The following is a 26,029-nucleotide window of genomic DNA, read 5'->3' as shown; positions in this document are numbered from 1 at the left end:
ATCGGAATAAATAAAATAAATGTTTTATATAACCTAACCTAGCCTCTGTGACTCTTTATTTATTTTACACTCCATTACAAGGACGTATATCAGGGATTTTACGGGTTGGTCAACATCGCGAAAGATAGGAAAGATTACTAAAACGGGCCCTGATAAGTCCACGGATTAGCATAATTAGTTGTGTTGACTAATTAATTACAGCATGTGTGTATGAGAGATATACGTCCTTGTAATGGAGTGTAAAATAAATAAAGAGTCACAGAGGCTAGGTTAGGTTATATAAACCATTTATTTTATTTATTCCGATCATTCAGAGCATGAAGAAAGAAGAGAAGATGATAGAGAAAACAGTGTGAAAAACTCAGAACCTATTGGGTCGCCTGTGGTATGACACGGTTTTGCCCTTCGGACCGTTAATTTCACACAGTATCACGTCACCTTTTTTGTTTGATGCCTAAGTTCTAAACATGCGCATCGGAATTTCAGTCAGATTTTGGGCTCAAAACCTGTTCCCACGACTGTTACTTGCGTATTGTGCGTAAACAGCGGTTTCTGTGTCAAAATTGGAACTTTGTTACGACTAGCATGTATCACAGTAGAGTTCTGTTCCAGAATGACCAATATTTTATATCCTGGACACATGTACTGGCGAAAGCGATTGCTGTTTGTGGTCCTATAAGGTCCATTATTGGCTGAACCCTTTCTTTTAGGTGACTGCTATTAAACGATCACTTCATGGTACCGTGATTGGTTACCCTGTGTCCTTGTGTTAGCCTCGTTCTGTAGTGTTTCGCTGCCTCGTAATGTAGTGTCTCTTGTACTTTCTGGGTACCCTTGCAATGACCAATATTAATCTTAAAGTGTTCTAAAAAAAATCGAAAATTATATTTTTTCCCTCGTACGGTTAACACAGGGATGGCGACCATTTTGAATTAAAAATTAATTTCCATAAATATAAAGTAATTTGTTTCTCCCATGCCCCACTTTGCACTATGACCCTTGTTTAAATCTTCCACTTTCGGGAAGCATTCTATAGTAAAGGTAAGGCATCTTTGAATGAAGGTAAATTGGCAAACTGGGATGTAGTCTCGGTTACCCTGACTGTACTGCAGGGCTCCTATCCTTACGTAGTCTGGTCCGTAGTCTGGTTCCTTGCACAATTTCTACCACTGGCTGCGCTGCTCACGAAAGTGGTGTCAGGTATTGACCGCCATTTTAGTCAGAATTTGACTGCATATTACTGAGCACAGTCACCAGACAAGATAATGTGATCAGCACTGATACATAGAGGCAAGTCTGAACATTAGATGACTAAACATTAAAATTTGAAGTTCTTTGCACTGCTTCACTTTTAAGTCTCCGACACTGCGCATTTAGTGGTTATTTATTTAGCAGAGCATACATACGTGACAATGGCATAAAATAAAATATAAAACAAAAGAATTACAAGATTGAAAAACTTTGCAAGAAAGAGATGAATAAAAGCCGTCTCAAAATTGCAGGTTATACGCTTTCATCAGCTCATTAAAGAACTTTGCAGTAATATTCACAAAGGAATCATCGGAACAAGATATTATGTATTTGAAGAAAGACACCTTGTCAAAATGTTTCAGCTGAGCCTGAATGTCAAAAACAGAATTACAGTAATTATCTCCTAAACCTTGTGTAGGTGCACCTTGACAAATCATAATACAATGAAATTCATCTTCAAAATCACTTTTGCATAACTTACAAAGTCTAAGGTATCTGAGGATATTCTTATAACGACCGACTTCAACTGGTAGAATATGATTGAAATTCTTCTTTTTGTTAATGCTATTCTATCAAAAGGATTTTGAACAAGAGACAGATTCTTCTCATATTTGAGAACAGTTTTAATATTACAAAAAATATTTAGTTTCTCATTATTTTCTATGGCTTTCTTCCATACATCAACAAGCTTTTCTTCCAAGGAATGTTTTACGGTACTAATAACAGTAAACAATTTACAATTCTTCACTCTCATTGAGTGTGAACAATTACAGAATGCGAAGACAGATTTAACAAAGTCTAAAAATGTTGATAGACCCTTACCATGCAATTTGTTTTAAGGTTCAAAAGCTATAGGAAGGAGACTATTGTTTTTTAGACTTTCTAAACGACCCCAGTATTTAATCACATTGACGATAATACATAGCAGAAGTGGGAGACGCCCAAGTTCCCCCAAACAAGAAGGGATGCATGCTCTTTTATTGACACCAAGAATGTGTTTGCATATTCCTCATCTGAACAATCTCAAATTCACCGTTAGGTTTCAGAATGTAATCACTAAATCTTTTTGAACTTACTTTCTAAACAAGTAACTCTAAACGTTTTCATAAAAACAAATAAATAACGCAGGGCTTCGTTTTTAAAGAAAGCCTTGCTTTTTTAAAATTTCCAGATGGATAAAAGTGATACCTAGGTAAGTATATGAGGAAACAATATTTAGTCTGTTATCGTAAATGTAAACATTATATTTATGCGGATTAAAGTTGGCATTGAATATCACAATCTTTGTTTTTTTGAGACTTATTGATAACCGCCACTTGTTACAAAAGGATTCAAGCAACCTGAGTGAGTGCTGCAAACAAGGCTGTGACGTTGATAATAAGACAATATCATTCGCAAACACAAGAATGGAAGTTTTCTATCAAGCAAAACAGGAGCATCAATACATTTGTTATGAAGTAAAGTAGCCAAATCATTAAAAAGAATATCAAATTAAGTGGGACTGAGATTACAACCTTGCCTGGTACTAACATGTGAACGAAATGAATTGGTATAACCCGATGGAAACTTGATGGATGACTTGGCATGATCATACATGCACTTAACAATATTCAAAAACTTACTACTAAAGCCTTGTTTTGATAAAACAACCCTAAATGCCAAACACTGTCAAAAGCTTTCTGTAAGTCTACATGGCATGTAAACAAATGCTTCGAACTACCTTGACGCTTGTAATACTTAATCAAAGACTTTAAACAAAAATATGATCGGATGTACGACATCCTTTTTGAAAACCAATTTGTTCGCAACTGAGCAAATAAAACTGTTGGCTCTGTTACGCAGAATAATGTTAAAAAGGTTTTCCTACTAAACTATTGATAGTAATACCTCTGTGATTTGAGGTGTCATCTTCTGGCTAAGATTAGTGGATTGGCACTATATACCCTTTGGCCCACAAAGTTGGAAATAACTCAGAACTCAAAACAGCATTGAAGATCTTGAGTAGAGCTGGCATTAAAATAGCTGAGCCGCTCTCAATCATTTCATTTACAATTTAATCATCGTCACAGGATTTGCCCGATTTCAAGGATCTAATAGCAGTTAACACTTCACTGGCAGAAATTTCAGAGTCAAGACGTTCATTACTACAGAACTTAAAAGCACTTAATAGTCTCCTCTTAAATATTGCTTCAAAATCAGCATCAAAATCTTGAGAGTGAATACCTTTCTGTGCAAGTGATTTAAAGAGACTAAACTAAACGTCAGGAGTGACAATAATAATAGCTGAGTTGTCTTTATTTTTCAAAGAATTAACAAATTTCCAAGATTTTTTCGGATCTCTTTTTCCAGAATCAACAAACAAGAGACAATGCGTTCTCTCTGAATGAACGCTTACAATGTCTCAAGGTTTTAGCATACAATTTCTTATACAGGAAGAAAAGACCTCTTAAAATTGGGTCATTTGGGGGTTTGTGTAGTTGCTTTCCTACATTACTTATCTCCTTTTTTCATTTTTGACATGTATGGTCATACCATGGCTTTCTAACTTACCTCTTTCTGTGATTTCTCTTTTTTAGATTCTTGCATGCAGAATGAATAATGTTTTTTTAAAGTCATTGACCAGCATATCAGTAACAGACAAATTAGTATCATATTTTCTGCTTGCTAGAGAATTAAGACAGTTCTTTTCAACAGGGTTATTCAATCCCTGCACAAATTGACCTGGATTTGACCATAAATAAGAATGGGAAAATTCACTCTGAATACAATTACTTTCAGTACAAACTACAAAACAAGGTAACTTAAAGCCTAATGAAATCATGCAATGATCTGGCAAATGACTTGGATAATAAACATGAAAATATTGTCATTGATGTAAAGCATAAAAGACCATAGTCTACTGTACTGCAACTATTGGTATGATGATAAGTTGTCATTTCAAGACGATCACCATTAATACGACCATTTAAAATTAACAATCTACTTGCGGTGCATAAAGAAATGATTTTCTCCCATAAGAATTAATAACACAATCGTTGTTATTTCTAGCAATTACAGAGTCATCAGAATTATTGAGCACCAACAGGGATATGATTTGAAATATAATCATCTAGCGAACCGGTACGTGTGTTAAAATCGCCTAGAAGAATAACTTCCCCAGATGAGAGATAAGTTTGCAAAATCCCTTTCAATTAATTCAAAAGGATCCATATGGCTATCTTTTTCATTCTTAACATGTAACTTGAATTCACAGCTGGAAAGTATACAAAACAAATGAATAAGTAAAGATTGAAAAACTTCTTATCTAATTTCAGCAAGACTGCAAAGCCATGCTGTGTTGGTAGGACTTTGACTCCAGCACGTAAAAAATATTGAATGGACACACAAATGCCTCTAAAATGGTTTCTACCAATAACACCCATGGATCTATAAGATTAGAATTGTAACAATAATAGTTATCAATAGAAAAGTGCTAATCAGCAGATGACCATGATTCAACAATGCCAAAAATCTCAATTTTTTTAACTCTATTAATGAAATCCACGTCTGAAAGTTTATCATCATTGAGACCATGGATATTACAACACGCTAGATTAATATTTGGCTGAGAAAAGTCCCTTCCTTCACAGTATACCATATTACATCATAAAAAAAAGAAAAAAAAGAAAAAGGGACAAATAAACGCATAAAAATCTAAACGTCAAAATAAATATAGTGAACTTCTGCAAGTACCAAAACCTATATATACACACACAAAAGGTTTAACATTCAAAATATTTCAGTATACTATAAATAAAATATTGCTTGTAAATGACGATTATCGTCCTTGGTTTAGTCTTAGAGGGATGATCCCTCCTTACACAGTCTTGGTAATCAAGACAAACCGGGACGGCGTAATGAATGAACAAGGACTTGACATCAGTACACTTGCAGTGAAGGAGAGCTGTGCATATTTAATGAGTTGTACATGCCGAAATTCCAGAAACAGACTAAAGAATAATGCCGTCTTCATCTGATACCAGAAGACAAATAGTAACAAGGAAATGAACACCGGTGAGAGACGTGCGATATTTTAAAATCAATTAACTGGAAATGTGAGATAGAGAGACATTAAAAGTCAACTGAGAAGCTACAGTGCATCGAAAAGACTTTATTTTATACTGTCTTTACAGATTTTTACAAAGAAAAGACAAGAAACACACTAAGATATTTCTATACTTATATATTTCTGTACTTTTTCAAGTGTAGCCTGCCGTCTGTTTTGTAAGCTCTGTAAACGCATTGTAAATTTGGTGGTTCTACAGCCCAGTGAAGTTGAGAATGTTAACATGTCCATGAATATCTCGAGAACTTGAACATCCTTCTCTGGACAGTTTTCGTGCTGTCTATCATTGGTAAACCAACTTTTGAAATACCTGAGAAGATGGACAGAGCTGAAAATAATCACAATAATACCATCTTGAACTTGAAGGGAAAACTTTGTTTTGCAAATGAGGTAACTCATCACAATAGTAACATATTGACTTGAACTTGAATAGTAGACTATCATCTTCAAATAAGACACTTCAAGCACTGAGATCACCTGCAGAAATCCCTAATCATCTGTTTTTGCAAATTGAAATACCTTGGCATTTCACGAAGATATAGGGGAAAATAGGTGTCAGAAAACACAGAGACAGATCCTGGAATGTCATTACAGGAGTGAAGTTTTCAAATCTTTGCTATCCTAAGATAAACACACATTTGAAATGTGATGCTACTGTAGCTGGTGCCAAAGTGGCTTTGGTTAAAGCCCCAATAGCTGCGAATTATATGAATCTTTTACATGATCTTATATTCAAACCAAAGTTGGTTCGTATAAATGTGCTGACTGAAGGACATGTATAGACGTATCACTGCTGCCTGATTTGGACCACGACTACATACTTTAACAAGTTATATAGTAAACGGGTGCCGCACCCGTAAAACAGTGCCCCCATAGAAAAGTACAAAAAAGCAGTATTTCGTGCACATACACATTGTAATCATTCAAGAAATAAGCATGATGCCATTTACTTGAATGCATCCACACGATGGCCTACAGTATGTTGTTATAATCTTTACTTTCTGCGTCCCATGATTGGTTTTTGAAAATAGCGGGAAATATAAAATGATGGTAAAACGTTTGAATTCACATGCCACTTTCGACACTTATGACAGTGTTATACGCCTTTTCAGTCTTTAACGGTTCTTATTCAAAAGAAAAACTCTCAGAAAACTGAGGATATATTGAGATCGGTTTATTACACATTCGCAGATATTGTGGCTTTATCGTGCGTTCAATCAGGAACAACGGAAATGTTTTCTGCGACCATCTTTTGGAAAACAACAGAGACTTTGTGTATTATCACAGTGTTATACGCTGTGTAATAAATTATCACAGCTGTTTCGTGTTCTTGTAACCTTCTTAACTTGCATTTAGATGAAACCGTTCTTGTCACATCTCGATGGATTTTCATGTTGCCCCTTTTCTGCTTCAAGCTCTGCTTGTGCACACGGTCTCACCAGTAAAACTGATAGTTGTTGATAAGACAATAAAGTAGTTTCGAGCTGACAGTTCGCTTAGTCGGATGTTGTTTTCGTCTACCAAATGTTGCTCCAATGTAATATGTCCCCACAGCGGACGAAGTCCGGCAGGGACTTATACATTAGGTCCTGTCCGTCCGTCCGTGCATCCGCCACCAGCCTTTTCTCAGACACCTGTGAAGCAATTTTGTAAAAAACTTGGCATCAGTGTGGTATCCTATGGTCTCTAGATGCACGCTACTTGCTTTCACAACACAATCAAATTACCCCCAAGGATTCACTTTTTTGATATTCAGAGCTACATGCTCTGAATCTGAATCAAAAATTACCTTTGTATCTATCTAATATGAATGTGTAAAGACACTCAAATCAGTTTTTGATATTTCAAGGTATTTCTTGAAATATCAATAACTTATTTGACTCCAGTCTGATGAGACGTGGAACAGATGTTGATTCACCAGAGCTGTAAATAGTGTGCAAAGATATTTGTAGGTGTCATTTCGAATCATTGCTAATATGTACATTTGATGAACTTTCCTTGAGTAGTATACTGCATCAAATTCAAATGAGACATGGAACAGCTGTTGAAGTCTCAGTACTGTAACAGTGTACTAGCAGTATCATGTCAATTAATTGCTAGTTGTAATATTTGATGACCTTTTCAAATTAATGTGATAATTCTAGAAATACTGCGTCACATTTGATGAAACTTGTAAAGATATTGATCTCACAGTGTTGTAATAGCATACAAAGACGTTGGTTCTTGAAATGTCAAAATTCAAATAATCTATAAGAAACTGGTCAAGGCATGTCCGAGTAATGGCTCTTAATATTACAAAAATTAGAACGCCAGGCAACAGTCGAGAAAGGCATAGTAGTGTCAATAGGTAATTGTAGCAAGTCTCCGGGGGGGGGGGTAACTCCATGGCTAATAGTACGGAGGGGCTCCGCACGAACAAGGAAACCCAAACTGTTATGATACCAGTTTTGAGCCAAAAACCCTACCCTTTCTGATACCATACAATATAATAATCTAATCAGTCTTTGAACAGTCGGACTGTTCTTAATCTGCCATGCTTACATGTAAAATCTCATAGAATACCGCGAGACCTCTTGAGGGTATTTTCCTCTGCTTACAAATGGAACGTTTATCTTACGGTTACAGATACGACTCACTCGCCTTGCGTACCAGGGGTACCAACAGTCCAACCGACAGAGCGGAAATTTTGATGGTAGATCTGGGATGTAGATACATGGGTTTCCAGTGTTGACAGCATGATTTTTTAACAAATGTCAGTTTGTGTTTAAAACCGGACCCTTTCTCATACCAACACCTCGTGAAAAGTATACCCTTTCTGATACCAAACAGTGCAAAAAACACGACCCCTTTCGCGCGGACCCTCCCCGTATAGCCATCTATGGGAGTTACCCCCCCCCGGGGCAAGTCTCCTCTGTAGTGAACAAAGAGGCCTTTTTAGTTCATATCTGGCGTTGTGATTTTTTAATGTAAAGAGCCATTATCAGGCATGCCTTGGCGTACTGAGCCAGTACGTGGCATAACTAATTCTGTCCAACTTGATAAAATGACTTAACCCGATGCCATTCATACAAATGTCTTGCAGTTAGGTGTTTCGTGCCCCATTTCGATTTTCGTTTTGATCATATTAACTTCAATTTTGTTACTTCCATTGAATAATTCCCTATTACAAGCGGGTAGTATGTCATTGTCAATACTTGTTTATGTATAGACTTAAAAGATAAATTTGGAAACAAAGTAACAAACCCAAATCTAGTATTAAACAAAACATACAGCTGTATCTCACGTCAACATCTGTGCCAGGAGGTCTGTAATACATTTGAAGAAGACAATCCACTGTTATGTTGGTGACATCTGATCATGTCCATTCAATAGTTTGACAGCCAAGAGTACCAGGAATAACACTGCGCCGACAACGGAAAAAAGTTCCGTTTTCAAGATGCCTGTATCAGCAGATGGATTAAGAAAAGCATACGATTGTCAGCCTACTGTAAGGGATTAGACAGAAATAACACGCTTGGGAAAGGATGGTGGTTTTCAGGGGTGGATCGCCAGTTTTCGCACAAGCATTTTGAAGGGTCATGAAATTTGAAATTCACGCATGCCTTTTTGGGAGGGTCACCATTGCACAACTATAAGAAGGCAATATGTGACTGATATAATTCTTTATACAAAATTATTTTATAGCTTTGTCAATACCAGAGAATTTTGTGACGTCATATCCATACATTATTACTGATAATGTATTCCATTATTCAGCATTGCGGCCCCACAGCGAGCAAGTTTTTTTTTGGAAAACGAAAAACGGACTGCGCATTTAAAAGGAGGGGAAATATCGGATAAACCATGTAATACACAAAACTATAAATCTTGACAATGGTTCACAATATTGATAATAATGTCTTAGTGTACGATTTATTACATTTTTTGAGTCCTCACGCACGCACTTGCCGTCTGTCTGGCTGGTGCTCAGCATGCAGTCCCCGTCCGATACGCTGGTTGTACTACTACGTTTGTTTACAACATGGTTCGCTTCGTTGACGTATAGGTGAAACAGAACTCAGTACGTTTGCAAACTCCTAGACGATACTGGGTTTGACACATGGCATATTATGTATGTCAGTGGCCATGTAAACGATGCAAGCATGAAAGGCTACTCGAACCAGCCGTAAACGGGCCAACAACGGCAGCTTGAAGTCATCAACCTTGACCGGAAGTGTTTACGGATATACTACGGAGCCATCAAAGTCTCGGTCCAAGGTCAGCTACTACCAACAATCATGACGACGTGGACTCTCCGTTGATCTAACATCTCGGCCACCTAATTCTGATGCATTTGACTGTAATCGGACACAACTTTCATTCATCGTTTTTTTCTCCATGTCTGTGATTTTACCTTGCCTTGTTCTCGATATCGCGACGGTACCGAAACCCTCTAGTATGTTTGTCAACTGTACCTTTCAAGCGAGAAGGGTCCGCTGACCTCCCTCCGAGCTCAGACATTATCTCCGTCCTGTGGCGGAGCAGGTCAAAAATTTGCATAGTTCATTGCGCATGCAAGGTAGACATTAGCAAAATGACGATCTGTGTAAGACGCAGTCTTGGCAATATGACAAGCCAATTAAAACTGTGTGGGGACTCTTGTACTAACACAAATAAATGTTATTCACAGTCCAGTCTGCCCGGCCTACGATTTCCGGCCAAACAGGCTACAAAAAGTCAGAAGCCATCTCGTCGCCAGTCATTGGCAACACCCGATAGAGGACGCTACGGACTGAGATAGATTTGAAATTTCTTATCGTGGACATAGTTTTAACGATAGTGCTGTTTGCTTCGAGTTGGGACATTTTAAAAGTTTCGTCATATGCACAGCGTGTTGGATAATGCATTTTGTTGGAAACTCAGCGTTTTTTCTTCTTAAATGTTGACTATAGACGGAGACTCGAACATATTGGACGATACTACGGACTAAGCTAAGATGTGGACGGAATTTTAATCTTACTGCAGTTTGCTCCGAGCTGAGACATTTTGATAATTAAGACACATAGCGTGTCTTTGCTATTGCAAAGTTTGGAAATTGTCAGTAAATTTAACGAAGACAAAAGTTGTTGTATTTAAAGCAGGTGGATATCTTGCAAAAGCTGAGAAATGGTTTTTTAATGGAGTAAAACTTGAAGTTGTGTCCTACTATAAATACCTAGGGGTTATTTTCTCTTGTAGACTACAATGGTCTATGGCAACCAAAACTCTCGCCCAACAAGCAAGAAAAGCTCTTGCAGGTATACAGAGGGCAACTAAAAAGACAGGAATATTTCACATGATGTTTTTTAAGATTTTTGATACCATGATTTTGCCCATTTTGACATATTGTTCCGAATTATGGAGTTTTGCCAAACATAATAAACAAGAAGGATTCAGCATCCCGCCTGTCGCAATTTTTTGGTGTTACAAGCAATGCTCCAAATGTTATAGTTTTCGGCGAGTACGTAAGGTATCCAGTCTATCTTTACACTGCAAAGAGATGTGTTAAATATTGGGTTAAGCTGCTAAATATGCCTCGAAATAGATATCCAAGGAAATGTTATGAGATGTTGTATTTTATTGAAAATTCAGGTGTAAGGTCAAGACAAACTTGGGTGAGAGATGTTAAAAATCTTTTATATTTAAGTAATTTGCAAGATGTCTGGGAAAGGCAAGAAGTTAAAGATGTAAACAACTTCATGAAAACATTTGTAAATAACTTTAAACAGTATTTGTATATAAATTGGCGCAGTGAAGTCTGTTCACTTGACAAACTGTCCAGCTATAGAGAGTATAAATTTTCTCTTGAAGCCGAAAAGTATCTATTCTCTGTTAAAATTGTTGCTCATGCCCAAATGTTAGCTCGTCTGCGTTGTTCTTCACATTATTTGAGAATAGAAACCGATAGAAAACATAAAATAGATAGAAATGAACGAATTTGTCTGTTATGTGAAAGAAATGAGATTGAAAACGAACGTCATTTTCTTATGATTTGTTCTTTTTTTGATTGTTTTAGGAAGAAATATATCCCTGCTATATATCTTAATACTCCCATCGAAAGGAATTTTCTCAAATTAATGACATCAACCGATGTAAACACACAGCAATGTCTAGCGGCTTTTACTTACCATGCAATGAAATTAAGAAAAGAAATTAACGATATGTGAAATGTATTCTTTAACTTTCCGTTCTTCCTGTCAGTTTTTACTCTTTACATTATATTGTCAAGTATTATGGGCCGATGGCCTAAGAGTACTGAATAAAGACCATTGATACACATAGCGTGTCGGATATTCCGGCAAAGTAATGACATTTTTCGTAAGCATGGACTTTAGATATTATTAATATTATTAATCTTTATTTAAACTCTATAACTCCATAGATGAAACACCTCTTTTCATTGAGGTCGAATAGACAAAAGAAATCATATTACAGCACCAACTTGAAAACACGAAAAACACAGAAGTACAAATATCAAAAAAACTACGAAAAAGGATCAGACAAGTAAATAGAATACAGAAAGTTGTTTCAAGATTTCTTAAAGCTATGATTGATTTGGGGAGATTGTTATATTCATCCACACCCGCAACAAAGTGTTTTGATAAAGAAGTGTACGTGCTTTGGGAACTTTAAGGTTCTGATTGGAAGAACGAAGTGATCTGGAAGGGATATAATTATTGAACATACTGGCTACACAATTAGGGGTTAGATTGTGAGTTGCTCTGTAAATTTGGGCCAAGATATAGTCCTGAGATTATTGTGGATGCAACCAAACGTGAGTGATTGGTCATTCTTTGGTGTGGACGGAGTTTTAACTTTAGTGCAGAATGCTCTGAGCTGAGACATTATAACCGTTTCGTCATATACAGAGCGTATAGGATCATGCACATGGCTGCCAATGGTTGACTTTTGGTATCCATGGCCTTAAGATAGAGTTATGAACTTATAGGAGGATACAACGAACTGAGATAGATTTTAAATTTCGAAGCCTGGATGTAGTTTCCATCTGCATTGTGCTCCGAGTATAGAGACATTTTAAAAGTCTCGTTATATAGGCCTACACAACGTATTGGATATTGCAGTTTGTTAGAAACTTAGCGTTTTTTCTTTAAAATATTGACTATAGATAGAGTGTCGAGCAAAATGGAGGATGCTACGAACTGAGATAGATTTGAATTTTCTTATCATGGAAACATTTTTTAACGTTAGTGCAGTTTGCTCCGAGCTGGGACATTTTAAAAGTTTCGTCATATTGACCGCGTATTGGATATTGGGGTTTGTTGGGAACTCGGCGTTTTTTCTTAAATGTTGATTATAGACGGCGACTCGAGCATATTGGAGGATGCGACGGACTGAGATTGATTGGTAATTTCTTGACATGGACGGATTTTTACATTAGTGCAGTTTGCTCCGAGCTGAGACATTTTGATAATTTATGTATTACACATAGCATGTCGGATATTGTGGCAAAGTGATTAAATTTTTCGTAAGCATGGACTTTAGATATAGTCTTGAGATTATTGTGGATGCAACCGAACGTGCATTGAGTGATTTGTCAATTTTTTGGCCTGGACGGAGTTTTAACAGTTTTAACGTTTGTGCAGTATGCTCCGAGCTGAGTCATTATAACCGTTTCGTCATATACACAGCGTATTGGATCTTGCACATTGCTGCAATAATGGTTGACTTTTCGTATCACAGGCCTTTAGAGAGAGATGTGAGCTTATTGGAGGATATAACGGACCGAGATAGATTTTAAATTTCGAAGCCTGGACGTAGTTTTATCTGCAGTTTTGCTCCGACTCGGAGCTGAGACATTTTAACTCGTCCTAGGCCTATACAGTGTATTGGATTTTGCAGTTTGTTGGGAACTTAGCATTTTTCTTAAATGTTGACTATAGATAGGGTGCCGAGCATATTGGATGGTGCTACTTACTGACTCGGAGATAGATTAGTAATTTCTTAACATGGATGGAGTTTTAACGTTTAGTGCAGTTTGTTCCGAGATGAGACATTTTGACCGTTTCGTAATATGCAGAGGGTATTGCATGTTGCAGATTACTGCAAATAATTGACTTTTCGTATCCATGGACTTTAGATAGTCCTGAATTTATTGTTTTTGTACTATTCATAGCGTGTCGGATATTGCAGATTGCTGCAAAGTGAATAACTTTTCGTATCCGTTGAATTTCATAGAGTCTGGAGTTTATTAAATGATGCTGCAGACCGAGATAGAATGGTAATTTCGTAGCCTGTACGCAGTTTTAACGTTACTGCAATTTTGCTCCGAGCTGAGACATTTTGACCGTTCCTCGTACACACTGCGTATTGCATGTTGCAGATTGCTGCAAACAATTGACTTTTCGTATCTGTGGACTTTCGATAGAGTTCTGAATTTATTGTAGATGCAACGGACTGAGATAGACTGGTCATTTCTTAGCCTGGACAGAGTTTTAACGTAAGTGCATTTTGCTCCGAGCTGAGACTTTAAAAATTTTTGTACCTATACATAGTGTGTCGGATATTGCAGATTGCTGCTAAGTGAAAGATTTTTCGTAAAGGTGGACATATCATAGAGTCCTGAGTTTATTAGAGAATGCTACGGACTGGGATAGATTAGTAATTTCTTTACCCGGACAGAGTTTTACTGTTAGCGCAGTTTGCTCCGAGCTGAGACTTTGATAATTTTGTACCTACACATAATGTGTCGGATATTGCAGATGACTGCAAAGTGAATGACTTTTCGTATCTGTGGATTTTGATAGAGTCCTGAGTGTATTGGAGGATGCTGCAGACTGAGATAGAATGGTAATTTCGTAGTCTGCAATTTGCTCCGTGCTGAAACATTCTGACCGTTTCCTCGTACACATTGCGTATTGCATATTACAGATTGCTGCAAACTATTGACTTTACGTATCCATGGACTGTAGATAGAGTTTTGAGTTTACTGTGTATGCAAAGGACTGAAATAGATTTGAAATTTATTAACATCGTCAGAGTTTTTACCCTAGTGCAGTTTGCTCCGAGCTGAGACAATTGATAACTTTGTACTATACATAGTGTGTCGGATATTAGAGATGCCTGCAAAGTAATTGACTTTTCATATCTGTGGACTTTGATAGAGTCCTGAGTGTATCTGGAGAATGCTACGAACTGAGATAGATCAGTAATTTCTCAGCCTTGACGGAGTTTAACGTCAGTGCAGTTTGCTCCGAGCTGAGACTTTACTAATTTTTGTACCTATACATAGTGTGTCGGATATTGCAGATTGCTGCAAAGTGAAAGATTGTTCTTAACGGTGCACATTAAATAGATTCCTGAGTTTATTAGAGAATGTTACGGACCGAGATGTTTTAGGAATTTCCTAATCTGGACAGTTTTAACGTTAGTGAAGTTTGCTCCGAGCTGAGACTTTACTAATTTTTGTACCTACACATAGTGTGTCGGATATTGCAGATTGGTGCAAAGTCAATGACTTTTCGTATCTGTGGACTTTGATAGAGTCCTGAGTGTATCGGAGAATGCTACAGACTGAGATAGAATTGTAATATCGTAGCCTGGACGGAGTTTTAACGTTACCGCAATTTGCTCCGAGCTGAGACATTTTGACCGTTTCTCCATACACACTGCGTTTTGCATATTGCAGATTGCTGCAAACTATTGACTTCGTATCCATGGACTTTAGATAGAGTTCTGAGTTTATTGTGGATGCAACGGACTGACATAGATTTGAAATTTCTTTACATGGTCGGAACTGTTACCTTGGTGCAGTTTGCTCCGAGCTGAGACATTTTATAATTTTTGTACCTATACATAGCGTGTCAGATATTGCAGATGGCTTCAAACTATTGACTTTTCGTATGTATGGACTGTAGATACAGTTTTTAGTTTATTGTAGATGCAACAGACTGCGATAGATTTGAAATTTGTTTTCATTGTCGGAGTTTTAACCTTGGTGTAGTTTGCTCTGAGCTGAGACATTATTATTTTGTACTATACATAGCTTGTCAGATATTGCAGATGGCTGCAAAGTGATTGACTTTTCTTATGTGTGGACTTTGATGGAGTCCTTAGTGTATTGGAGAATGCTACGGCCTGAGATAGATCAGTAATTTCTCAGCCTTGACGGAGTTTAACGTCAGTGCAGTTTGCTTCGAGCTGAGACTTTAATAATTTTTGTACCTTCACTTACATGTTGGATATTGCAGATAGCTGCAAAGTGATTGACTTTTCTTATGTGTAGACTTTCATAGAGTCCTGAGTGTATTGGAGGATGCTGCAGACTGAGACGGATTGGTAATTTTTTTAGCCTAGACGGAGTTTTAACGTTAGGGACCGTTCAGTTTTTACGGCCGCGGGGGCCGGCAAAATCCAGGGGGGTGTCATCGTAATTTTGGAATCCTCAAAGGGGGGGGGGGGGGGTCATCGCTTTTTCACCGGTAGGAAAGGGGGTCACCACATTTTCAAAAACATAATACCTACAATAAAGTTCACTGTATGCCATGGCCATGATCGACCCTCTTTACCGGCGGGCCGCCTTACAATAAATATATTTTATGTATTACCCATGACCCTCTTAACGGGCAGACGTCTTTGGCGGCCAACTCCAATTAGGTTTACTTCATGCAATGGCCATGATCGACCCTCTTTACCGGCGGGCCACCTTTGGTAGCCCACTAGAATAAAGTTGACTTTACGTAATGGCCCATGACCCTCTTAACCGGAGGGCTGCCTTTGGTGAACCACTCCAATAAAGTTTACTTTATACAATGTCCATGGACAGAAGTTGTCTATGGAAATAAAGTTCAAAATTGCCTTAAAGTCGTCCTAATTAACAGACGTTGCAATGGATGTGGCTGAGAAGTTTGTGCGCTGGCATCTCTGCTACACGAATAAAGTGTGCCGCGTACCGGAGTTCAAATCCAAACCATGACGGTAAATTTGACATATGGGTTTTGGTTATATTTCAACGGGGGGGGGGGGGGGGGGAATCATCAAATTTTTCGTCTGAAAAAGGGGGGGGTCATCTTTTTTCACGAAAAATGCAGGGGGGTCTATATTTTTTTGAACACCGGCGACAAGATTTTGCCCCCCCCCCGGCCGTAAAAACTGAACGGTCCCTTAGTGAAGGTTACTCGGAGCCGAGTCATAGATTGTCGGATATTGCAGATTGCAGCAAAATGAAACTGAAGACAATGGATAGCCGTGAGCATATTGAAGAATGTTTGGAATTGAGATGATTTCGTCGTTTCTTAACAAAATAGGAGTTTAACGTTATAGTGCAGGTTACTCAGTTCTGACGCATAGCTGGTGCGCTCAGATAGTACAGATTGCTGCAAACTATTTTCGTGTCACAACTACACGCTACTGTAATCTTTTCAAGGTATTCTTGTGTCAACTTTTTTATCTCATAATTCGACGAGCAGCACTATTTGCGTCACAATGTATGAATGGAGAGAATGAAATGAAAGCCGTGGAGGAGTTTTCTTTAATCTTCGAACACTTCCTTGACAAGTGTTCACAAAATAAGTTCAGAAATTGCGAAAGTGACCTCTATTCGCAAATACTGTTAACTTTTAGAAATCTCGTGATGTTTTCGTGGTAAATATTTGCTTAATTGCCATGGAGATAATTTTGACTCTCTTATCAAAATTGAAAATTAAGCTTGTGAACTTCATAAAGTGTCTGTCTGCCGAGCTTTAATAAAATATTAAAACTTTTTGCAGCGGAAAATATGTGTTTAGCAACACCTCTAATATGGCTTTCAGCTGGCGTTTCCTGTCCTGTCAAAATGTTAGTCTTTTTCGTTTTATGTAAGCTTTGGAAACCACAAAATAATAATAATAATAATAATAATAATAATAATAATAATAATAATAATAATAATAATAATACAGGAAATCAGTACGGAAGAATTTCCTCTCTGCTTTTTGACCGTAACGTACAACTTTCAAAATATCACTGATTAGGTATTTGGTTGTGAAAAATAAATAAATTCCTTTCAGGGGAAAGTTTTCTATTTGAAGACAGGGTTTTTCCTCAGCTTCCTAAAAGGTTGGTAAAGTAAAAAGAATTACAGTCAACTCGCACTTTTTCCAACCCGCCCAGAACCAACTCGCCCGATTCAAACTCGCCCGATACCAACTCGCCCGTTGTTTTGAGATAGGGTGTTGTAGATTCCATGTACGCTAACCCGATGGCCCGAGGCCAGCTATTTTCATGTCATGCCAGGCCAGTAGGCCTAACTCGTGAAAGACGGTCCTGCTGTTCCTAAAGAAGTGAGCCAGTACGCAGTAACTATCCCTATACGTAAAGAAGCCGACCGAAATTTATTCTTTCAAGAGATTTGCAAAACGTGAAATTCGCAAATAAAAAGTTTTCCGTGTTGGCACATATTTCAAGCCGCACCTGTGGTTCTCTATGTTAGAAATATTTGTTGCTAGAAATAAAACGTTTTATGCGTACCAGTTGCTGCGAAAACGAGCCCTGTCACTCCTTGACATGTTCTTCCACTCCAATCACCAAGCTACCCGAGTGGCAAAGGCTACGGATTCGCAGCAAGCGTACCAGTAGCTCTGCATGGCAGGGCTGTGTGTTTACCCATGTTACCGGCGTTATACGGCCATAACGCCGGTAAACACACAGCCCTGCCATGCAGAGCTAGCGTACCAGGTACTCATAAAATCGCAAAATAATATCGGGCGAGTTGGTATCGGGCGAGTTGGCATCGGGCGAGTTGGAATCGGGCGAGTTGGTATTGGGCGAGTTGGAATCGGGCGAGTTGATTCTGGGCGGGTTGCAAAAAGTGCGAGTTGACTGGTACCCCGTAAAACAAGGTTCTTTTACAAGGTAAAGCGAAAAAATCTTGTAGATTATATTGGCAATGTCTACTTAGCATACGCAATGAACTATGCAAATTATACGACCTGCTCCGTCACAGAGCGGAGATAATGTCTGAGCTCGGAGGGAGGTCAGCGGATACTTATGTTTCAAGCACCCGTTTACGTCAAGTTCTGTCGTTCGCCGAAATAAAATAGCTCTTCTCAAGAAACCATCGAAAATTAAAATTTATAGACACTATTATTATTGAAATATAAACATTTGAATAACAATGTTGAACTCTGTTGATATCGTTTGCAATGAATGCTGTACTACTAGCGACACAATAATGATCGTATTGATCAGCTGATACCATGGCATACAGCTCGCTGATCATACTGATGTCGATGCATGAACATTCCGTTTTCTTCATCTCTGGCATTTCACCGTGTCGATTTTTTGAATGGCATGGTATTTAAAGGTGATGTTTCAAGTTTGATATAGACGGTAGGGATGCAGTTACTTTTCATTTCCTTCGAAAATACATCGTTTTTCAATTCAAAATGAACCGTGAAAGTGCTGGTCATTTTTTGTGCTGAACGTGCGTGTTCAGTGCAGTGAACTGTGCAGTGTGGAGTGCATGTAATATGTACAGAGTCAGGGCCGATCAAGCTGGAAGACGCTCACTGGCTTCAAACTCAGTTAAAATTTCCTTTTTTATTCGTTTTCTACAACTACAAATTCACTGGCATTGCCAAAACTATTAAGACATGAAAGTCTACTGGGCAAACTGTTAACAATTTATTTCCAATGTAAAACCAGCAATATACGTGCATTTACGGACATTTGACAATTGATACAAATATATTTGCTTTGGATAAGGTGATTACAAGTTCATATTTGTACAAAGTTGTATTTCTGAAATTCAACAAAAATTTTGATTCTCTGTACATGGCAGTCTATGAGAAAGCAATTAATATTTCGCATACAAAACTAGCAGTATCTTTGCATTTTTAAATTTTTAGCTATTGATATTAATGTACTTGATTATATTAGGGTGTTTGAAAGTGTATATGTGAACAATTGATTTTGGAATTTCACCGAAAATGTTGATCCACTTTACCAGCTTGTCTATTAGAAAACTGAAAACATTTTTTCCAATATAAAACTGGCAATATATTTACATTTTAAGTTGTTTGATAATTGACATTAAAGTACTTGATTATGATAGAATGGCTTCAAGTACATATGTATGCAAAAATTGTGATTTTGGAATTTCACTGAAAATGTTCATTCACTATACCTGGTAGTCTATGAGGAAACTATGAAATGTGTTTAAGTACTAAAGTAGCTTAATCTGTACTTTATAATTGTTTGACAATGGATATACATGTATCTGATTAGTATTGGATCTTTAAAAGTGCCAGTGTAAACAACAAATATGGTGTTGGAATTTTATCCAAAATATTAATTCCCTTATCATGGTAGTCTAAGGGCAAACTATGAATCAGTTTTCCCTAGAAAACTTGATTTATCTGTATATTTATATGTACATGTAATCAAATATTGACTTTTAGGAGCTCTCAACAATTACGAGCCATACTATTGATGGAGGTAAACATTAAAGCTATTGTCCCTTTTAATTTTGAATAGGCTATTGTAGTTCAAATAGTTGATATAATTATTCATTGTGAAAATCTCATCCTTTTTATCGACTTGAAACCTGGCATAAAAGTGATTGTTTGAAAGTTTACAAAGAATCCTTTGAAAGTTCAAAGGTCAAATGAGAAATAATAAGTCATTTAAGATATTATCGAGGACTTGTGACTCGCCGGGGAGGGTCACTGGCTGTTTTTTGTGCACGAAAATTGGGGCGGGTCACTTATTTTCTCGCAAACACTTTCTTTTAAAGGGTCATTACTTTTCGTGAGCGTCATTTTGAAAAATCATTGGCCCCCATTAATTTCTGTCCAGTCTCTAATAATATCGTCCTGTTGAAATTTGTTTGCGTGATATACATCCTAAAACATCCAATCCGAACGCCCAATTGACTCGATAACTCTTAAACTGGGTCTGATTTATGGGGTATTAGAAAAGCTTTTAATGCCATGTGAATTCCAAGCTGTAGAACATTTTTTGATTGTTTTCGCCTTCAAGTGAGGATTAACATAATTTAAATATTTGAAGATACCTATGAAGTTTTTAAAAGTAGAAATATTGAATTGCAAATGATACACATTTGGCATACCAAATAACCCGTCGTAAATAAATACAAAAGAACAGAATATGTGGGAATGTTAACGGCAATTCCTTAGCACGTAGTATTCATAATGTCCTAATATGCCTATTAATGCACAATCTGTTTGGTAAAAAATTTATTTTGATGTTCTTTGTTACCCCCAGCAATCCAAACCTTAATGAAATTTGATTGTCCATTTATACTATCAATGCACTTACTTCGTTGTGGATTAGGTTCGCATGGCTCTCTTTCTTTGACAGCTTTCAATTCCTTTTCTCGTTCGTTCGGATCGAGAGGGAGACCTGTAAAATACCAGAATAATTATCTTTAGATTTTCTCACATGTGTATGTCGGTCGGTCGAAGCTTGATATATTTATCTTCATTCATTAAACAGCAACCTCCTCAATCATTCCGAAATGTATCAGATTTTTTACGCTATACAATATCATAAGTACACAGCCAAAAGTCTGATTTTAGACAGAAGACACATTTTAGACAAATACATCAATGAAAAAGTGATATTATGTTATCGATGCCCGAGACTTCTGTCAATCTGTTAAGTGGAATGAATCAAAATCAAACCTTGATCATCAATGTCTTCATAAGTATACCCTAAGTATTCCGATTTCTTGAAGAACTCTTCGTTGGTGTACACGGGGAAGAAGGAAACCATGTAGGAACAGCGATTGTGTCCCGTAGGAGTGGAAATTGTCGGAAACGCATCACTTGTCGAATTGTGCCTTTATAAACGAAATATAATATATACAACAATGTTGATAAGCACTTTGCTACTTGATTGGTTCTTAATGGAGACAGTGTGCGAATAGTTAGGAAACGGCTGAAATTTGCTCGCTCTCCAGTTGTGAAAACTAATCTCTCTCCTAGATATCATACGTGTCTTAAGCAATGCCTATAAGTTGAACTTTAAAGAACTAACATTGCATTCATGCTTTTGTAAGGTTTACAAACGGCCGAGGGAGGTCGTTATTTGATTTAATTTGACCGATCATAAACTTAGAATCATTCTTTATGTATGGTCAACGGCACAACTCCAGAGAAGACAGAAAGACAATTACAGAGAAAAATAAGAATGGAATCATTTTGGTGGAATGATACTGACATACTCACAACATATATCCAATGTAGTCACATGGCATTTTAGACTTGTGCCATTGAGAAACATAGGGCCAAAGTCCCTGAAGCTACTATAGACATGGATACAAAATTAAGTATTTCCTGACTGTATGAAATTATCTCACTAAGGTCATCCTAGGGACATGTAAACCAAATATTAAAGCTGTCTTCAGAGCGGTTTTGAAAACACAAGCGACTCAACAGTTGACAGAGCTCTGCTGTGTTCTGTTGAGAATAACCTTGTGTGACACATGTATTAATGAAGAAGGTGGATATCTTTGATAGCTCATTTCAGGATGGCCTGACCAAAAATGGAAAAAAATTCCGTAAAAATACAGATTTGCATATTTCATCAGACTATATTAGTCTATAACAGCAAATAGACGAGAGTGAATTACATCCTAATTAAAGTAAACAAGACTTGCTTAAATCAAGATTTACGTCATAAAAAACAGCATATCTGTCAGGTTATAAAGAATCTTGAGCTGGTTATCTCAGTATTTTCATCCTATTAACCAAGCACATTTTAACTTTCAAATTAACATTGTTAGTAAGTTCTGTTGAATAAATTGAGACTGTACGTACTCAGAGAAAGCACACTGAAGAGACAAATGTTTGAAACTTAAGAAGTTCAAGGTCATCAAAAGCATTATAAGGAATAATGTTACACTTTCATTGCACTGTTTACACAGATTGCATAATTGCTATAAATAGCACATGAGGAATCTTACAGCCCAGCTTTACCATAAAAACCCTATCACTTTGACCACTCTTTTAATTGACCACTCTATTTTTTTCCCTCAAAAAGTAATCTTATTTTATCCTTACCAAGTCAACCATAAATGGAAATTAGAACTTTCTCTATCTCTATTTATTTGACCACCCTATCATGACAAACTATTATGAGCAAATTTCTTTTAGATAACATAAATGGTGGTTCAGAATATATCAAAGTTGGGATTCAGGAAAGTTGCCTTTACATGTTTTAATCCTCAATATCACTATGAACTGTCAAAAAAAGTTGAACTTTCTGATAATTCCACACTAAAATTATTTTGGCTTTGATAATTTCCTAATTAATTCAATTATTTAAAATCATATTAATTATTTTTTTCTGGGTGAATTGATAGGGTTTATACAGTACAAGAATTACATACAATGTAAGTCAAACTTTGACTAAAAATGACAAAACAATTCCTTAAAAATACACATTTCCATATTTCATCACAATTTGAACAAATCTAAGTTGGGTTATCCCTAGGGACCTGTATACCAAATAACAAAGCTGTCTGACCAGCGGTTATGAAGAAGAAGATTTTTTACCAAAAACACCTTTTTTGGCATTAATTTGCCCGTTTTCAACAATATCAAAAAATTAAAAAAACCAGTTTCTCAAAATCATATTTTTCATCTACACAACAAATATAAAATCAGTAGATACTGTGGTTCTGAAGATATTTGAGTGGACGGACGCCTCACAAACGGACATACATACATACATACATACATACATACATACATACATACGTACATACATACATACATACATACATACATACATACATACATACATACATACATACATACATACATACATACATACATACATACATACATACATACATACATACATACATACATACATACATACATACATACATACAGACTGACGACGGACGCCGGACGAATACCCATCCCAATAGCTTCTATAGACTATAGTCTATAGTAGCTAAAAACTCAAAAAAGACATGAAATCCCGCTTCTGCCTATAATGCAGTGGAAGTTTTTAGATATCGCCATCGTGAGAGCAGTCTAGTTTTTGCACGCTTACCTTCTAAGCCACTTTTCGAAGATTCTGTCGACGTTTGTGTGATGAAGCAAGAATATTGGGTCGCTTGCTGATGTCGCTACCTTTCCCATTGTGCCTTCCAAGTAGAGGTGGATACGGTTGTGTAGTTGAGTACCTCCATTGGCGTGAAGCCCTGTCTTGCTCTCGGAATCTGCAAAGCCTTAAAGTTGGATTGACGTAAAAATTCAAAACCGTGAAAACATGCTGTCGTAATCGAAACTCTGCCTCCATTCATCGAAAACCAATCATGTTGTTTTGACGATATCACTAATTAGGCAAGTAATATGACGACACCTACTTCACGCATTCGACTAAACACACATATTTCATTTTTAAATTTGCTTCGGAAAATCGTTTCATATTTATTTCCTTATATCGACTGATGGACTTAATCTGGTGGGCTTTGGTGCACCATGACACCTTGTTACAATGAATCAACTAAGGATGCAGTATACTGAAGAAGCCGACGAGAATTCACGATTTCAAAATCCAGCCATCATTTAAAAGATTGAATAATATCGTTGAAATGTACTAACCTGCTTTGTATTTTATCAACATATTATCGATATTGTATTATATATAGTTTACACTGATCAAACGATATGTTTGTATATGTCTACTATAATGTAAAAGTAGGATGCAAATGCACAAATCAGTAGGAGTAAATTGAAGGAAAATAGCTTGATCCAATATCTTCGTTTGATTAGACATCTATTGGATCCATAAAGCGTCTTGGGGGATTTTGGGAACAATACAAGTGCCAATCAAGACTCTTGGTATGAATGAAATCACTCAAACATAGCTGCAGTACTTTTCGGTATACATTCTACTCTTTGGTTAACATGTTCAGACAATAAAATTTAAATCCTAACAGAATCTGACCTCGACAGTTTAATTTGTGCTTTCACCCGAGCTCTACAGTACTGCAGAATACCTAGTTTATAAATTTAGAACTTACCTTCCAGTATGTTTCGAAAACTGCAGTCTGACTCGGTCCACGTATTATCGAGAAGGTCATAGTTACGTGGAATTTCGTCATAGTTTGCAAAACCGAGGGCGTAATAGACGGCCTCTGTGCTGGGCAGCTTTTGCAGCTCTATTCTTTCGCTGCCGCCAGGGTTGCGCGTCAGAAAAGGTAAGCTTGATTCATTGACGTTATTGCTGCACAATATGCCTTGTTCGGTGAGGCTTTCATAGTCAGCGCAAAGAGTTCGCCAATTTTTGAAGGGGCCCGTTAGTGTGTGGTTGTTGTTTGCGTCACTTCCTCCAAGGTACTCATCAGTGCACAAAGCACAATCATTTTCTCCAGCCCAATCCCAATATGGTATTGTGAATTTATCGTCACCAGATATCTACCAAAATATGGAAAAAAATCTTAATATGACGAGTAAAAAATTACACTGACCATATTCTTACATATTTTTTTAGATATATTATCACACAGTAGTTAGGCAACTTGAATTTACGTAGAATAGTCATCCTAAAGTTGTCCAATCTTTTCTCTAACCAGACAGAACTGAACGTATCTACTTATCAATCAAGGAAAACAACAGAATCACTTTACGAACTGTAAGTTATGATAAATTCCCTCGCTACTTTAAAGTCAATGGCCGTCATTACTGACACTACGGCTTTTGATCCGTGGACGAATCGAGATGGTTAATAACAAATTTTCCTCACAGTTTGTAGGTAGCAAGAGAGAAATTTTTTTATGTACCTTCATTCAAATAGATCTGAAAGCAGGATTAAATCAATGCGATTGTTTAAAACATCTATTAATTATTCGTGTATTAATGATTCTTTGATGGCTTCGCTTCGATAAATAAGAATAATAAGAATAAAAATAACTTTATTGTCCATTTGTGGAAAATGACCTTTCGCTTCACCAAAAGCACATTACACATCGCAACATTTAGTGTTAAACACGGTCCCTCCATATACATAGTTTGTAGTATCTCCTTAAAAACAATGAATAACATATGTCTGTCTCCTAAGGACAATTACATTACCATGCCCTGCCCGTCGCATTTTGATTGGTCGAGCTGAACCACGTGACTGACCACAAATACACAGTAATGGTTCGTTTACATGCCCGTGAATATGAATAATAAGATTAACAACTAAAAGTATCGTAACTTTACAGCTCAAACATAAATCATAATCAATCACAAAATAAAATGGAGCACTTGTGGGCCAAGTTGAGATACTTTTTTCTGAAAACATCTCCGGATTTGCCAATTTTTACAGCGCGCGTGACAGTGCGTCGCGTATTGCTCAGTTTCTGTGGCCCAGTTGTCGTTCGCTCCTGAAATTTTCGGTAATTTTGACGGTTTTCTTGGGTTCGCTGATAATAGTCGCGCCAGTGGCTTACTGACTACGCATGCGCTTATTCATAATATACTATGCGAGTAACCGGAAGTGTAAGCTTACCCTTCTTTCTCATGATGGGCGCCGCCATGTTTTTTTTTTTGAGTACTCGTAAATAAACAAATACGAAACAAATTACCATGATATAACATGCCTTTTATAAAATATACCTCTTTTATTAGCCAGTAAATGTTATTATACACCTTGTCGCTGATACAAAGTATCGTTGATATAGATAAACGGAGA

At 37.0% G+C, this 26,029-nt stretch overlaps 2 protein-coding genes across 2 annotated transcripts in view; both read right to left on the bottom strand.

Moving 5' to 3' along the window:
• Nucleotides 1–26,029, bottom strand: part of LOC139141157 (proto-oncogene tyrosine-protein kinase receptor Ret-like) — a 59,249-nt gene that overhangs the window by 29,546 nt on the left and 3,674 nt on the right. The gene's annotated exons all lie outside the window — the stretch shown is intronic.
• On the bottom strand, nt 1,366–24,338 carry LOC139141158 (tyrosinase-like). Its single transcript, XM_070710767.1, has 5 exons — nt 23,399–24,338; nt 21,016–21,173; nt 20,651–20,734; nt 8,627–8,796; nt 1,366–6,990 (listed from the first exon to the last, which is right to left on the bottom strand). The coding sequence occupies exons 1-4, from the start codon at nt 23,485–23,487 to the stop codon at nt 8,693–8,695; spliced, it is 435 nt and encodes a 144-aa protein (XP_070566868.1). The 5' UTR covers nt 23,488–24,338; the 3' UTR covers nt 1,366–6,990; nt 8,627–8,692.

This window comes from Ptychodera flava, chromosome 9 (assembly GCF_041260155.1).
Source record: "Ptychodera flava strain L36383 chromosome 9, AS_Pfla_20210202, whole genome shotgun sequence".
In the NCBI taxonomy this organism is placed as follows: domain Eukaryota; kingdom Metazoa; phylum Hemichordata; class Enteropneusta; family Ptychoderidae; genus Ptychodera; species Ptychodera flava.
This window is presented reverse-complemented; position numbering and strand designations above follow the sequence as displayed.

Bases quoted from the DNA above. Each gene is read 5' to 3' on its own strand.
- LOC139141158 (XM_070710767.1), bottom strand. From the start codon at position 23,487: ATGGGAAAGGTAGCGACATCAGCAAGCGACCCAATATTCTTGCTTCAT. The intron at 21,174-23,398 runs GTAAGCGTGCAA...TCGTTTATAAAG, and splicing joins TTCGAAAAGTGGCTTAGAAG to GCACAATTCGACAAGTGATG. The intron at 8,797-20,650 runs GTAAGTGCATTG...CTGCTGATACAG, and splicing joins CGAACCTAATCCACAACGAA to GCATCTTGAAAACGGAACTT.